The following is a 16,884-nucleotide window of genomic DNA, read 5'->3' as shown; positions in this document are numbered from 1 at the left end:
AACAGCATGTAAACAATTCACTGTAAAATAAAACTTGAGACAAATGTAAAAAAATAGCCAGTAAACTTTTTACCAGAATCCTGTTCTTAAACACGTTGGATTCCTACTTTTTTCTGCAGCACCACCATCAGCTCAGAACTGCATAGTCTGATGTTTGAGTTCATGGTTTTGAGCTGCAGTAAGTTCTTCAGAACAAACACAGGGTCACTGATCACAGGAAGGACAAAGATTTTTAAAAAGTTAAATCATGGACACAAGACAAACGGTGAATCTGATCTTTAGAACAGATCCATTCATGTAGCTCCTTTCTAGTTTAGATGACACAAAGAGCTTCACAAATAAAAAAAACAACAACAACACACATTTAAGAACAAAAATGTGAAAATAAATAACTAATCAGAGCCACCATTTATTTTTATCACACTGTAGATAATAATCAGCTATCACAGTCTAGAGAAAACAGACTTGTAGACTGCTTCTAGTCAACATTTTAGAATTCTGGAGCTTTAGTTAAAGCAGAATCCAACAAACTAATAAATACTGAAGTATTTACTGTGGATTAAGTATCTGTCAGTACATCACGTTTTCACCAGCTGTTACGTTAGTGATGTTTACACAATATTCTATATCATCGTGCTAAATGAGTGCTTTTGATACTTCCTGTATATTTTGTTGCTCATATTTTTACAATGTTGACAATTTTTATTTCTCTGTTGTTTCCTCCAAGTTCTTTTTTCTTTCTACTAAGTTAGAGGTCAATTAGTGAATAAAAGATATGAAAGATGATTTTTCACAGAAATAGTCGGAGGACTTAAAATCCAACTGTGTCTAAATACTTTGTTTTAAACAGGAACTCAGAAAACGAAAATTTGTCAATATGATTAAAGGAGTTGAAGTTATTCAGGTAATTGGTTATATTGTCAGGTAAGTTCTTTCATTTTAATCTTCAATCTAGTCTAGATTTCTGGGGGGCATCTTTTCTTTGGCTGTTGTACTACAAACTGAACAGAGGAAAAAATAAAACCATGTTTCTTGCTCCGACACCAGGTGGCAGCAGCGCTCTAGCTGCGCACCAGCAGGACCACATTACCCAGAGTTCCGGGGACACTGAGGAGGCAGGGCTTCACCTGCCCACACCTGCAGGGAGTTGACTGAAGACTGAACGAAGAAAAACAGGAGCACGTTAAACTGAGACAAACATGTCTAGATCGTCAGAATCATACTGAGTTTACGGATCTGAGCTATTCTGATCCGGACTCTGCCGCTCCTAGTTCAGCCCAAATTCAATAGGATCCACCCGAGATTGACCTGAAGACTTCTCAACTTCAACTGCTTCAGCAGGAAGTGAGAGCAGGAGGGGTAGACATGGTGAGTTCATTCACTTTGGTTTCTGTAATCCTGAAAACGAGGAAATTGGTCCTGATACTGGTTATGATCTCAGTGCTGTACCTAAAGTGTCCAGATATACTGTGTCAACTCCTGATGTCCAAGAACAGATCATTGATCAGGTCTTGATCACGTAATAAACCGAAGTAATTACAAACTAAGAAGAAAAAATTTCATTTCACAATTTCTGTTAGTTCAAATAAATAATCAAGAACAAACAAATATTTTAGTAAATGAGAACAAAAATGTAAATAAGAAACTATATTAAACAGCATATAAATGAATAACGATAATAAAAATAAAATAGATATAAACTAGAAAAAAATACAAAAAAGGAGGCATTTAAAGTAAAAACACTGCAAATGTGGAAAAATGAATGCACAAAAACAATAATGAAATAAAATTAATTTGAAAATTGATGAACAGTAAATAAATCCTTCCCATCCAGTAATTGTTTTTCAATTAATTAAACCTTTAAACTTTAAACGTTGAAGTTTTTCACACTTGTTACCATGGAAACCCAGGATGACACTTTGACATCTTTAAAATGTTCAATCTGTGGCCCCATCGTAATAATTGTATTATATAAATTATAATACAAATATTATAAAAATTGTTCTCTCAGTTTCAGATTACTAATATATACTGCAAGTTAAAGTGTGTATACAAATACTACAACTACTGAAGGTTCTGTATAAACAGCATGAGGATAAAGTCAAAGATAAAAGGTTTAGTCTAATATGAAACAGGTTTTTATTTATCGGTGGGTCTATGTGTTCTGATGGGTTTGTGTATTAATCAAGAAGTTGACAAGTTGATGAGTTTTTTGATCAGCTCACACAGTCTGCAGCTGGGTGCGTGTGTGTGTGTGCGCACATGCCCTGTAACATGCAGCATCCTGCAGCTCAGCCTGTTGAGACCAACATGTTAGAGCTCAACAAAGCAAGATCCCACAGGATAAAGGAATGCTGGGAATCCAGGAAGGAGCCATGGTCCAACCTGAAATTACACGCACACGCACACACAGACTAAACAGCTTCAGTTTCACCACAATTACTGAAACACACAAACTGAACGCAGCATTGCACCAAATCTGACTCTTTGTCTGTCCCCCCCACCCCACAGGGAAGTAAGGAGCGTTACCATTGGCAGGCTCAGAACGTGAAGGTCAGTGGGGTGGATGACATGGTGCTGCTGTCCAAAATCACTGAGGACGCCATCACAGACAACCTGAAGAAGAGATATATGGATGACTACATCTTCGTATCCTCACACTGGTGGTGGGGGGGGGGTCAGACTGATTAAAATCAAACGAATGTGACCTGCTGTTAATTGCCCCTCAGCATTCGTCATTACTCGTAACCGCAGATTATCAGCTGACTGAAAACTTCAGTTGGCCGGGTTTGTTGGCGTTACAATGGCAATTGCATCTGTCGTCCTGATAACAACTGATAATGGTCATTTAAGACCAAGTATTCAGTTACTTCAGTTCAGTAAAAGTACTCATACACAAAAAATAAAAGCCCTACATTATTCAGTACAATGTGGAAAATGTAAAAGTATTAGAAGTCCTGGATACAGAAAAAAATTATTTGTGGCTGTGTAATGTTTATAAATTACATTATGTGGTTTACAGTGGTGGAAAAAGTATCAAATGTGAAGTGTTACTCGAGTAAAAAGTAATATGTGCAAAATAAAGTACAAACAGTAAAGGTATTCTATATACAGAAGCAGTCAATATGGTCTAACATGAATGTATTTATCACTTTAATGTTTCAGCGGTAAAGATGGAGTGGATTTTAGTTATTTTCTCTGTAACTTATTTTAATATGTAATAGTATCAGTTTTTATTTGTTGATGATCCTAAAGATTAGACCCGCACCAGTTTTTTCTGGTGGCTCATCCTTGACCCGTTGTCAGACCTACATCGGCCCAGTTCTAATCTCTGTCAATCCATTCAAACAGCTTCCATATTTCACTGACAGAGAGGTGGAGCTGTATCAGGGAGCGGTGAGTCCATGCACACCCATTTAGAACCTGTAAAACTAGATCTTTTTCTTGTATTTCACTCACTACCCCCCAACCCCAGGCTCAGTATGAGAACCCCCCCCACATCTACGCTCTGGCTGACAACGTGTACCGCAACATGATGATTGACAATGAGAACCAGTGTGTGATCATCAGGTAAGATAGATCTTTGTAGCTTGAATGTTTGTAGCTTTAATGTTTGAGTCCTCTCTGTTTGAATCATTGTTGTTCTGCTGTTCATATGTTTCTCGTTCTGTTTGAATCTTTGTTGCTGTGATGTGAATCCTGTCTCTCAGTGGTGAGAGTGGGGCTGGAAAAACTGTCGCGGCTAAGTACATCATGAGCTACGTGTCCAAAGTCTCTGGCGGAGGTGACAAAGTACAGGTTTGTTACTCTTGTAGTACTGGTTGTAATATTGCTGATGGTGCAGGCTTGACTACGGCTTTTACTCCTTTCATCGTGGGTATAGCTGCTGAATGTGTTTGTGTGTGCAGCACGTTAAAGACATCATCCTGCAGTCCAACCCTCTACTGGAGGCCTTCGGTAATGCCAAGACTGTCCGTAACAACAACTCCAGCAGATTTGTAAGTATAAATACTTTAATCATCACAAGTGCTTGTACTTTACACCAATGATTCCCAACCCTGGTCTTCGGGGACCCCCACATTGCCTGTTTTCCAACCTACCAACTACTAATCACCTGTATCAGGTGTGTTTAGTCAATTAGGAGTTGGAAGATACCAATTCACTTTGCCGTCCTTCACCCTGCCCTATCCTAAGATGGTATCTTCCAGCTTTGGACTGACTGAACACATCTGATCCAGGTAGTTGGCTTTAAACAATAACATGCTGACATGTCTCCCTTGTCCTTTGTCAGGGTAAATACTTTGAGATTCAGTTCAGCAGAGGAGGAGCTCCTGATGGAGGAAAAATCTCCAACTTTCTGCTGGAGAAAAGTCGAGTCGTTTCTCAGAATCCTGAAGAGAGAAATTTTCACATATACTACCAGGTACTGCAGTATGTACTCACAGTTCTGTAGCTTTTATTGCTGGGCACAGGAACAATTACTCAGTGTCAGGCCTGATGGTGATTTATAGCAGTAGTCCTAAATCAGAAATGTATATCAGGTTAGTATAAACAGAACATGTGTTTAATAATTGTACCCCCCCCGTCCTCCCCCCCAACCTCTAACCTTAGCTGCTGGCAGGGGCGAGTGCAGAACAGAGGGAGAACCTTGGGGTCACAACCCCTGACTACTACTACTACCTCAATCAATCAGGAACCTACACTGTGGATGATGTCAACGACAAGAAAGAATTCTCTGATACCATGGTCTGTAGCTGTCTGTCTGTACCTGTCTGTCTCCGGCTGTCTACCTGTAGCTAACTGTACCTGGCTGTCTCTCAGGGGGCGATGTCAGTTGTCGGTCTGTCTGTAGAGGACCAGGACTGTGTTCTTCAGCTTGTTGCAGGAATTCTTCACCTGGGAAACATCAGCTTCAAAGAAGAAAACAACTACGCTGTTGTTGAAAGCCAGGACTGTAAGAATCACACAGAACGTCAGTGTGTGCTCAGATAAGAAAAAGTGAAGTGATGCGTTTTATCAAAAGAACTTTATGCTGGGGTTCTAACATGTTCTACAGGATGTCTTGTCAGAAGGTTGTGTTAATTACAGAACTTCCAGCAAGAACCTGCATCACCTAGAACCTTTTAGCTAGAGAACATCCAGGTAGAACATGTATCAACTATAAATCACTCTGCTGGAACGTCATACTAGAACATTTAGGAAGTATAGTAAATCCTGACAGAACCTGAATCAGAATCAGAAAACTCTTTATTGCCAGGCACAGTTAAGAATACTTAACAGTACTAGGAACCTGTCTTGGTGGGGTGGTGTGGGGGGGGGGGGTGCTGTATCTGGCTGGATTTGGGCGCTGGGGAGCAGGTGGACTGCAGTGGAGAAAAAACTGTTCTTGTGACGTGAGTTCCTGGTCTTGATGGACCGGATCCTCTTGCCAGAGAGGAGGGGCTCAGAAAGTTTGTGTCCTGGATGAGAGGGGTTGGCTGCAATCCAGGCTGCCCTTTTTCGGGTCCTGGATACGTAAAGCTCCTGGAGAGATTGGAGGCTGCAGCCAATAACCTTCTCAGCTGAATGGATGACATGCTTCAGCTTGGCCTTGTCCCTGCTCATGGCTGCAGCGAACCAAACTGTGATGGAGAATGTGAGAATGAATGTGATTGTAGTAGTTCACTAACGTCTTCATAGGGAGGTAAAACCTCTTTAGCTGCCGCAAGAAGTACAGCCTCTCCTGAGCTTTCTTGGTGAGGGAGTGCATATTCTGCTCTTGGGTTATTTTGGTGCCCAAGAAGTAGGAGGACTTGACAGAGGTCACTGGAGTGTTGCAGAGGGTGACAAGGAGAGGAGGGGGGGGCTGGGTCTTGGGAGTGTTGAGCTCTAGGTTTTTTTAATGCTGCATGACACCAAACAGTCTATCTCAATCCTATAGGCCAACTCGTCTCCATCAGAGATGAGGGTGGTGTCATCCGTGAACTTCAGGAGTTTGACAGACTGGTGACCAGAATGGCAGCTGTTGGTAGACAGGGAGAATAATAACGGAGAAAGAATGCAGCCTTGGGGGGATCCAGTGCTGATGGTTATGAGTGAGAGATGTGCTTCCCTAGCCTCACGAACTGCCGTCTGTCTGTCAGGAAGTCCATAATCCACCTGCATATGGAGTCAGTCACATTCACCTGGGAGAGCTTGTCTCAGGGCAGAGCTGGAACAATTGTATTGAAAGCAGAACTGAAGTGCACAAACAGTATCTTGGCATAGGATCCTGGGCAGTCAAGATGCTGGAGGATGAATTGGTGGTTCATGTTTACAGTGTAGTCTCAGATCTGGTGGCTTTTTAGGCGAACTGCAGGGGGTCCAGAAGGGTGTCTGTTATGTTCTTGAGGTGGAACAAGAGGAGGCGCTCGAAGGACTTCACCACAGAAGTTCAGGGCAATGGGTGTGTTATCATTAAGTTCCATGATCCTTGCCTTTTCATAATGCATGATGTCATAAAGGAGTCTGGCACATGGAAGATCTCCAGGAAGGTGTTAAAAATGTCTGTGAACACAGCAGACAACTGATTGGCACAGTGTTTCAGGGTGGAGACAGAGTCTGGGCCTGCAGCTTTCTGAGCGTTCAGCCGTTTAAATAGTCTATTCACATCTCCCTCTTAGATGGTGAGAGGTGTGATGGGCAGACAGGAGGGAGACACTGAGGTGTGTAGCTGTGTGGGCAATCCAGGTGAGGAGGTGGAGGGGGGCTGCTGCTGAACAATGGTTGCAGGGGGTATCAGGTCTGACCCATTGTCTTTCAAAGCGGCAGTAAAACTCATTCAGGCTGTTGGCCAGGTGTCGTTCATTCACAGAGTGGGGGGCTTTATGCTTGTAGTTAGTTAGCTTCAACCCTTCCAGACAGAGCTAGAGTCGTTGGCTGAGAATTGCTGTTCCATTCTCTCACCATGCGCTGATTGAGCTCTGCTCACCTCTTTGCTAAATCTGTATTTAGCCTCTCTGTATTTGTCTTTGTCTCCACTTCTGAATGTGGCTTTTTTCTCTGACCTCAGCTGTCTGAGATTAGCTGTGAACCAGGGTTTGTCATTGTTATAACTCACCCTGCTGCGTGATGGAATGAGACTGTCCTCACAGAAGTTAATGTAGAATTTCACAGTGTCTATGTACTCATCCAGACTGTTAGTGGCAGACCTCCTGAACTTACCCCACAGCCTCACTGGTCCAGTTCTTTGATGTCAGGTGCACTATTATGTGGTCAGACTGGCCCAGTGAGGCATAAGGAACAGCATGACAAGCACCGCTGATGGTGGTGTAGTAGTGGTCTATTACATTCCCGTCTCTGGTGGCCACTTAATAAAATGTTTGTATTTGGGAAGCTTGTGAGAGAGATTACCTTAGTAAAAGTCTCCTAGGACAATAAGGCGTCCAGGTTTGTCCGCTCCAAACACAGTATCTCCTCAGCCAGCGCATGATGCACCTTATGCACGTTGCCTTGTGGCCGACTGTAAACACCAACAAGAATGAATGAGGAGAACTCACAGGGTGAATACAAAGGATTGCAGTTAATGATGAAGGCCTCCAGGTCCAGGAAGCTTTGCATAGATAGTACAGAAACATTGTTGCACCAGCCACTGTTGATATAAAAGCAGATTCCACCTCCCCTTGTTTTGCCGGAAAGCTCCATGTATCTGTCCACACTGTAAAGTTGAAATTCACTCAGCTGGAGCATAGAGTCCGGTATAAAATCACACAGCTACGTTTCCATGAAGAACAAAACACAGGACGTAGAAGTGTCTCTGTTTTTGTTCAGCAGCAGGGTCAGCCGGTCCATTTTGTGGGAAAGTGAGCGCACCGTAAAGAAGAATTTACACTAACCTCTTCTGCTGGGTCTCACTTTTTTGTGGGCCTCCTTGATGAAAACAGGAAGTAAATCTGCGGTAAAAACCAGAAAAGTCGGAAATAGATCCACAGGGGTAGTAGCTCTTATGAGTTCTTCTCTAGAGTAAGGACCACCGGAACTGTGGCAGAAAAATGAATTAAAAAACAAAACAATAGAAAGTAGAGCACACCAAAACACCAAGGCTGCCGTCCATGATGCCATTATGTCAATGATCTGACTTTTCTCCAAAGTAAAATGATAGAACCCTTACTGGTAATATTAACAGTAACAGCTGTTAGACCTTGGGAATATTATAAGCCAGAGAACTGCAGAACATTCAGAATTTTGATGTTTTCTGCAGTCTTAGTTACTAATTGATTCTATCTCTGTGTGTTTGTCTCATCAGTCCTGGCATTCCCATCCTACCTGCTAGGGATCCCTCAGAATGGTCTCTGCAGTAAACTGACCAGCAGGATTATGGACAGTAAGTGGGGTGGGAAGACGGAGTCCATCTCTGTCACCCTGAACACAGAGCAGGCCTGTTTCTCCAGAGACGCTCTGTCCAAAGCTCTGTATGCCCGGCTCTTTGACTTCCTTGTCGATGTCAGTTCCCAGCAAAGTTCTGCACACGCTTCGCTTATTTCTCTGTGATTTTACACTTCTCTTGATCATCTCTGTGTCTCTGTGTGTGACAGTCTATTAATAAAGCCATGCAGAAGGAGCAGGAAGAGCTCAACATTGGAGTGCTTGACATCTATGGCTTTGAAATCTTCCAGGTAACTTGCACCTAACCCTAAACCCACAGACAGACCTCATCAGGTCTAGATACACTTAGCTACTGAAGGTTGATCAGTGCATTTGACAGAAGTCCAAATGGTTTGACTTCAGCATTTCTTATCTTGCTCTTCACAGCTGTTATCATCTGAATAACTCCCTCTCTCTCTCTCGCTTGTTAGCAAAATGGCTTTGAGCAGTTCTGCATCAACTTTGTCAATGAGAAGCTGCAGCAGATTTTCATTGAACTCACACTGAAGGCGGAACAGGTGATATGTCATCACACCTGGGAAGGTCACATGGTCACGTCAAACCTCTTTCAGAGAATTTGGTTTTCTTCTTCATGAATCCATGAGCACACACATATCTACTGTTGTTATTGGAATCATTTCATCTGTGCTGGTCTCCCTGTGATTACGTTGTGTTTCTGCCGGTGCAGGAGGAGTATGTACAGGAGGGAATCAAATGGACGCCAATTGAATATTTCAACAATAAGGTGGTCTGTGACCTTATTGAGTCCAAAGTGGTGAGTCAGCTAATCAGAAGGCAGAAGTGCCTGTTCTCTAAATAGTTTTAGAAGCAAACACCATAGAGAGCTTTGAGTAAAGACTCTTTTTTTTTTTTTCCACCTGTGGACTTGTCTCAGTAGACACAGGTTTTGTATTAAGAAAATTAAAGCATTCCCATTATTTTTGTATCTCCGTCTCTGATCATTACCCAGAATCCTCCTGGGATCATGAGCATCGTGGATGATGTTTGTGCCACAATGCATGCTAAAGGTGAGGGAGCGGACCAGACGCTGCTGCAAAAACTGCAGGGACAAATCGGGTCCCATGAGCACTTCAGCAGTTGGAACAGAGGATTTGTCGTCCACCACTATGCCGGGAAGGTATGAATGGCACACTTTTAGCTTTACAGGTGTTCACTTGTCTCATTTGTCCTACATTTACCAAGTCTACCTGTCCAGGTGTCATATGATGCCAGCGGTTTCTGTGAGAGGAACAGAGATGTGTTATTCAACGACATCATCGAGCTGATGCAGAGCAGTGAGTTGTAAGTTAACATTTATTACTGTTTCTGTAAAGGCCAGATTCAGCTTTAATCTGTTGGAATGACAACATTTCTGTGTGTGTGTCTGTGTCAGGATTTCCTGTTAATGTCCTGTCTGTGTTTTTTTTATGGTCAGTCCATTCATTCGAGCTCTATTTCCTGAGAACCTGGAGGCTGAGAAGCGAGGGCGTCCGACCACAGCCAGCAGCAAAATCAAGGTGAGAGAGGAAACACCTCTGCTGCTTTACGATGAACAGGTGGATGCAGAGCAAAGTTCTGGAAGCCTGTTCTATCTTGGATCTGGTTTCTGTTACTAACCACTGTTTAGATCAGTATTACATTAACTACACAAGTTGAAGCTAAAAGATAAACACATACAGACAAACCTGTCTGCCCCCTCCCCCCCACATCAGAAACAAGCCAACAGTCTGGTCCAGACCCTCATGAAGTGCACCCCTCACTACATCCGCTGCATCAAACCCAATGAGACCAAACGTCCCAGAGACTGGGAGGAGAACCGCGTCAGGCACCAGGTGGAGTACCTGGGCCTCCGAGAGAATATCAGAGTTCGCCGAGCTGGATACGCCTACCGGAGAGTCTTCATCAAGTTCCTCCAGAGGTCAGACTTAATGAAACACTGTTACTGTACTTGCTACTTTGAACACACTAACAGAGCCATGTGTTACAGGTACGCTATCCTTACCAAAGAGACCTGGCCTCAGTGGAGGGGCGAGGAGCGTCAGGGAGTTCTGCATCTCCTCCACTCTGTCAACATGGATGAGGACCAATTCCAGCTGGGCAAGTCCAAGGTCTTCATCAAAGCGCCAGAGTCGGTAGGTTAGAAGGAAAATTTCCTTCTAAACATGACCATGGTGTCTCTGAACAATAACCACAGGAGTTTGCTGGATCAGCATTTCTTATTCCGACTTTGAAATTTCTTTAAATGGTAAATGGTCTGCACTTATATAACGCTTTTCTACCTATTGGCACTCAAAGTGCTTTACACTGCTTCTCATTCACCCATTCACACTCACTATATCGAACACACGCTCACCTGGATCAACTAAGGTGGGGTTCAGTGTCTTGCTCAAGGACACTTCGACATGTGACCGGAGGAGCCGGGGATCAAGCCAGCAACTGGGGGATTGGTGGACGACCACTCTACCTCCTTAGCAGTCACCATACTACAATTCCAATGAGCATCAGCTAATCTTTCTAGACCTGCAACAAAATTATTCGAAAACCTCCAGATCAATCTGTTCACATATTTGAATTTACACCTTGACCACTAGTGCATGGGCATTCTGGGTATTGTAGCCCTCAGCCTTTCAAGGTCTCTCTCTGTTATGTTCTATGTAAATTGTTTTTTCTCTGCAGCTTTTCCTGTTGGAGGAGATGAGGGAGAGGAAGTTTAACGGTTTTGCTCGGGTCATCCAGAAAGCATGGCGTAAACACATCGCTGTCCGCAAGTACGTCAAGATGAGGGAAGAAGGTGAGTCCAGATGTGATCAGGGATTTAAGCTGGTAGCTGTAACAAAGGTCACATGCCAACCATACATTGGTGAAATGTTAAAAACCTTGTTACTGGAAGAATGTTGCTAGAAAGAGCTGGAGAATCTTTAGGGTCACGGTTTTCCTAAAACTGCTTTCATGTGGCAAATGAACTTACATCCAGTTCTTGATTTCACCTCCCATCATCAGCTTCTTTGAGTGTCTTTAAGCTCTGTACAAATGAAATGTATTATTAAAATTATTAGTAGGGTTTCTTAGGAACTGAACATGGACCATTTTCAGGTCCTAAAGAGGCCTTTCAAGATATATCCTAACCTTAATACAACCACACATATGAAATGTCTTTAAGATCCTGTTTCATTTTAAATAATCTCTAGTGAACAGATGAGGTAAAGCTTTCTAATGTCTTGTATAACATACAAGATAATAACAGAAAAGCCTTGAGTAAAATGGAGCAGAACATCACATCATTCATCTGGAGATACAGATATATTAGGCCCAAACCTACAGCTCTAGAGCCAGTGATCAGGTTCTTCATATATTTTTGTTGGAAGCCATGTTACTATCCTCCCTCCTCAATATTTTTCTGCTTTTTCCAGCCTCTGATATCCTTCTGAACAAGAAGGAACGCCGTAAAAACAGCATCAACAGGAACTTTGTGGGCGATTACATCGGAACAGACAACCATCCAGAGATCAGACAGTTTGTTGGTCGTAGAGAAAGGATCGACTTTGCTGATGTTGTGGTGAAATATGACAGACGATTCAAGGTAAAAACTTGAAGTAAAGCAGGAGGGTGGTAAATTAGTAATTTCTGTCTCTGGACGGCACTCCAGTCCCATCAATACTAGAAAAAGATCCTGGTTGCAGTGCAGCTGTTCATTAAACTATCAGAAACTTAAGACTGTGGAATTTTTTGTTATCATGACAATGGCAATTTGCACATACATGCTGTAATGTGGGCATCTCACATGAGACTGCAACTGAACCAATGAGGTAAAAGGCCAAGTTTGCTTGTTGGAAGAGTTCATTCTGGGAAAAGGCTTAATCTATGGTCTGGAAATGGTTCGGCACCAAATTTGTAAATAAACCATTTTATGATTTGTTAATTGTATCAGAAACCTGAACCAGTAAAACTCAAAATGTGCATTGAATTCGTTTTATCACCTCAAACACCAGAAAATAAGGAGGAGAGTATGGCAGACGTCAGTTCACATGTTTGTTAGTGTCTTTAAGATTTAACTATATCTATAATTATTGATGTTGACAATTTTGCATCCCGGCCCTAATTAACACACTGGTTGTGGGTACTTCTGCATTCACTACTGCGAAAATACAAATCTTTTTCTTTGTAACTTTTTACATAATTCACCAAATTCAGTTTAACATAAACCTTCTGGGTGAACTCTCCACAGACGGTAAAACGAGACCTGATCCTGACCCCGAAGTTCCTGTACCTCATTGGTCGAGAAAAGGTGAAGCAGGGTCCAGATAAAGGCCAGATCCAGGAGGTTCTCAAGAGGAAGATTGAGATCAACAAAGTCCAATCAGTCTCCCTGAGGTATACTGCCAGCAGCAGAATGTGACATAATATACCGCCAGGGCGAGAAAAAAATACCACAAATAGAACTAGAAACAGGCACAGAGCCAGAATTGGAACCAGGCCCACAAAAATAACTATAACCATTGCAATCTTAACTAGAACTGCAACCAGAGACAAAACTGGATCCAGAATTAGACCCAGGACAAGGTTTGGAAAGACAAGCAGGGCCAGAACTAGAACTAGTTTACGTACAGGTATAAACAGGGATGTGTCCCAGCTGTCAACTTGTGATCTGTGATCAGTTCTTATTTTAAAGTTTTAACAGGGTCTATATGTCTCTCAGCACTCTGCAGGATGACTTCTTCATCATCCACGAGGAGGCGTATGACAGTGTCCTACAGAGCGTTTTTAAAACAGAATTTCTCAGTCTGCTGGTCAAACGTTATCATGAAAAAAGTCAGAGGAAGCTGCCACTCAAATTCAACAACCTGTCAGTACACGCACTTTTTGATTCTGTTCATATAAAAACCTCACACCTGCCCCTGTGATAGTTTTCAGGATTCTGTCTAAATGTAACTGTTTCCCTGCTTCCAGTCTGGATTCTGTCTAAATTTAACTGTTTCCCTGCTTCCAGTCTTGAGTTTAAGGTGAAGAAAGGTGGCTGGGGTCCATTTAGCTCTGCAGGGTCCAGACAAATTCAGTTCCAAGGTGGTCAGGGTGACGAGGCAGTCCTGAAGCCCAGTGGAAAGGTTCTGCATGTCTCAATTGGTCAGGGTCTGCCAAAAAACTCACGTAAGTTCAGACTCGCTTCTGTCTCCACAACAACTTTTTGTATGCTGCTCCTTATTTCTTGTGTGTTTCATTTGTAGGGCCAACGAGGAAGGACAACCGCAAGAGTCGCTACATGGGGAACCAGGCTCCACGTACCAATCGCCATGAGTCAGGTACCAGTTCCAGAAAACCCTCAGGAGGGATCCTGCTTTGCTGAACATGTGTGCTATCGCTTTGCTCTTTAATAATTTTTATACTTTTTATTTTATTTAAGAGTTGTTTTTTTGGCAGTCTCCTTTAATTTTCTTTAAACGGCACTTCAACTTCCCTGTAAGATCCTACTTTGGGTTAGACACATCATTTAAACCCTGGACCCACTCAGCTGTTACCCTTTAGATTAGATTCTTCCTAGCTTTTATACTATTTGAGTTTTGTTCTGGGGTAAGTTGGCTGTTGAAATGAGTTTAACGTTTATCAACTTTTTTGTTTTTTATCTTCAGCCAACTTTCATCTTTGATTAACAAATCATGAATGTAGGTTTACTCATGCTGTTTCAGAAAACTTCACTCTTTTTGCCACAGGACTTATGCTTTTTGATAGGTATGGCATTGAGACAGTGCCATTTATTGTCCCATTGATCCCATTATTCCTCATCTGTTATTTTCTTATACTACTATTTCTACTACTTGTTACACTCAGCATGATCTCTAGTATTTAATTCAAGGGGTGTTTTGGTTAATTTACTGATGTCTTCAAACACACAAACACAAAGTACCCTAAGTAACACCAGCTTGTGAGTTCACTGAAATCTGAAAAAAGGTTCTATCACTCGACTACAGCAGTTGAGTGATAGAAACATCATCAACATGCCTTTTAATCTTCATCAACTTTTAATCATCAATTTTAATCATCAATTCAGAACAGTGGAGCACATGCACATGCTCATGCATGTAATACGGACATAGCACTAGGGGGCTCGAAGGATAAAGTCTGGATAATGTCGGTAGCATTTCACTTTGACATTTTCGTGCACGCATGCACCCCTTCAGGATAATTTCATTCGCGTGCATGTCTGAAAGGGACTTTACTTTCAAAATAACAGAGGCCACTGTAGCTTATGAGGTAGAGAAGTCGTCCACCAATCTCAGGGTTGTTGGTTTGATTCCAGGCTCCTTCTGACACATCTCAAAGTCTCCTTGAGCAAAACACTGAACCTGCACTGAGTTCAGACAGGTGTGTGTGTGTGTGTGTGTGTGTCTGTGTGTGTGTGTGTGTAAATACAAATGCTCTGCAGCTTCTAAGCAATGAACATCTTATCCTCTCTCCTATGTAATTTCCTTGGAAAATGTTTTTTCTAGTTTGTTTTTCTTTTTCAGCTCCCCGCACTAGAGGTAGTGAAGCTCCCAGAGGGGGATTGTACTCCAGAGGCTCCCTACTGAGGCAGCAGTCGAGCATGGAGCAGCCCAGTCTGCCCCGCATCCAGAGCCAGCGTCACCCCACTAGCCGGCCCTCCCAAAACCATGACATGGGTTTCATGGACGTCCCTGAGCAGGGTGCTGCAGGGTGAGACTGCTCAGAGCTACCCAGTAAATCTATTTCAACCTGTAAGAGTCATGGGTGTCACCAGTACCACTGACAGCAACCAGTAACCCGCACCACCAGTGCAGTTATACCTAATTAATCTGTGTCAATAGTATAACCAGTACCAGTACAGTTACTACCACTACTACTACTACTACTACTACTACTACTACTACTACAGTATCACCAGCAGGTTTATATAAATATGTTATGTGATATAATTTCAAAGTAGTATAGAGACTGGGACCAGCAGCCCTGCAATCATGTCAAACCCCAACTTAGAAACACCGCTACTTTACCCTGGGTGTTGTCTGCAGGCTGCACTTGCTTTTCATAGTAAATATTATGCATTACATTGTAATCGCTGGATTTTGTCTGCAGGATGCAGCGGCGGCGGTCGAAAGAGGTGAAGCCTGTCCCTGGAGCTGGTCTCCCCAAACCGGCTCCTAGGCCCAAGCCTCGATCTCCTCAGTGCAGAGCTCTGTATGCGTATGATGCCCAGGACACAGACGAACTGAGCTTCAACGCTGATGACATCATTGAGATAGTTACCGAAGGTACTGCTGAATTTACTGCTTCGTCTACTACTAGTACTAGTACTACTGCTGCAGCTGACAGTGCAGTTTGATATTCTTACTTCAGCTAAAGCTGCTACTACTACATTTAGTCATTTAGCAGACATTTACATTTAAATCCTGTGTGGCGACACAAAGACTGAAGTCTCCCTCGATGCATCAGGCTAGCGTTACCTCTAGCCTTCAATCAAAAGAGAATTCCCCCCAAAACACCTGGTCAAATGGGGAGAAAGCAGGGGGATCAACAGGTGGCAATGATTACATATAGTTACTTCATCCTTGTTCATCACTTTACTTAGTACTGTATATTATATGTACTGTTAATACTACTGTTACTGCTGAAACTTTTCAGTAGAATGAATAGACTTTCAATATAACAATTCCATGTTTGAATTGTTTAAAGATGTGTCTCTGTGGTCCTCAGAAATACTCACAGAATTAGACTCGAACTCATCTCTGTTTGTATCCTCAGATCCATCTGGCTGGTGGTTTGGCCGGTTGCGCGGCAGAGAGGGGATGTTTCCTGGAAACTACGTGGAGAAGATTTAGATGATTGTTCAGGGGGTCAGAGGTCATCACCTCCTGCAGCAGCTGGGGTCATAGGACACCAGAGCTTTTGACACATCAGCTGACAGGAAACAGCTGATGGCTGGATATGAAAAGTTAATTCATAAACAAAAAAGCATGTGGTTCAGTCAAAGTGACAGCTGTTAGTCAACAAGAAACTGAAACCTCCCCAGGGGTCAGAGGTTAGGTGTCTATCTGCTAGCCTCATAACACTATGAACAATGAGATCAACCGTCCGTGTGTGACTTGAGTCTCTGAACATCTCTGATCTTTTCAAAGCAGCGTCATGATCAAACTTTAAATCAGTGTTACCATAGAATCCCAATAATGAAACAAGTATAAAGTCCTGGTGATGCCCCCTAAATGCTCCAGTGTTCATTTCAGCCTCATTATTAAAGTGTTTCTGATTCTGAGACAGAAGAAGAATTAGCAAAAACCTGCTGTTGTCATGAGACGTGTAAGACTGTCCACTGTGTTGAGACAAGATGAACAGGATCATCAAACTGAAACTTTAAAATAGGATTTCAACTCTTTATTCTCTTGAACATATAAGGCCAACTGAACCTCCTTGATGAAAACATTCAAATTATTTTTTAGCTCTGTGATTTAAAAATGAAATAAAAGGTATATAGTAAATAAAATTCCTCTTTCTCAA

General features: G+C 42.5%; 1 protein-coding gene across 2 annotated transcripts; it reads left to right on the top strand.

Moving 5' to 3' along the window:
• The first annotated feature begins 830 nt into the window (after positions 1-830).
• myo1eb (myosin IEb) lies at positions 831-16,884 on the top strand. 2 transcript variants are annotated; one of them, XM_067510457.1, is made up of 27 exons: positions 834-1,368; positions 2,512-2,649; positions 3,307-3,396; positions 3,476-3,570; positions 3,711-3,798; positions 3,909-3,998; positions 4,292-4,423; positions 4,612-4,746; positions 4,822-4,954; positions 8,264-8,460; positions 8,553-8,633; positions 8,814-8,900; positions 9,071-9,157; positions 9,353-9,520; positions 9,599-9,684; positions 9,818-9,899; positions 10,095-10,300; positions 10,370-10,514; positions 11,059-11,173; positions 11,793-11,962; positions 12,608-12,753; positions 13,079-13,225; positions 13,370-13,527; positions 13,605-13,679; positions 14,883-15,069; positions 15,469-15,644; positions 16,135-16,882. In XM_067510457.1, the coding sequence occupies exons 1-27, from the start codon at positions 1,366-1,368 to the stop codon at positions 16,209-16,211; spliced, it is 3,294 nt and encodes a 1,097-aa protein (XP_067366558.1). In that variant the 5' UTR covers positions 834-1,365; the 3' UTR covers positions 16,212-16,882. The 2 variants fall into 2 exon arrangements, with proteins under 2 accessions (XP_067366559.1, XP_067366558.1); XM_067510458.1 differs by lacking the exon at positions 13,079-13,225 and having other exon boundaries at positions 831-1,368; positions 16,135-16,884.

Source organism: Channa argus, chromosome 7, assembly GCF_033026475.1.
Source record: "Channa argus isolate prfri chromosome 7, Channa argus male v1.0, whole genome shotgun sequence".
NCBI classification, from domain to species: Eukaryota; Metazoa; Chordata; class Actinopteri; order Anabantiformes; family Channidae; genus Channa; species Channa argus.
The sequence above is the reverse complement of the archived record's forward strand: the minus strand, read 5'-3'. Positions and strand labels throughout refer to the sequence as shown.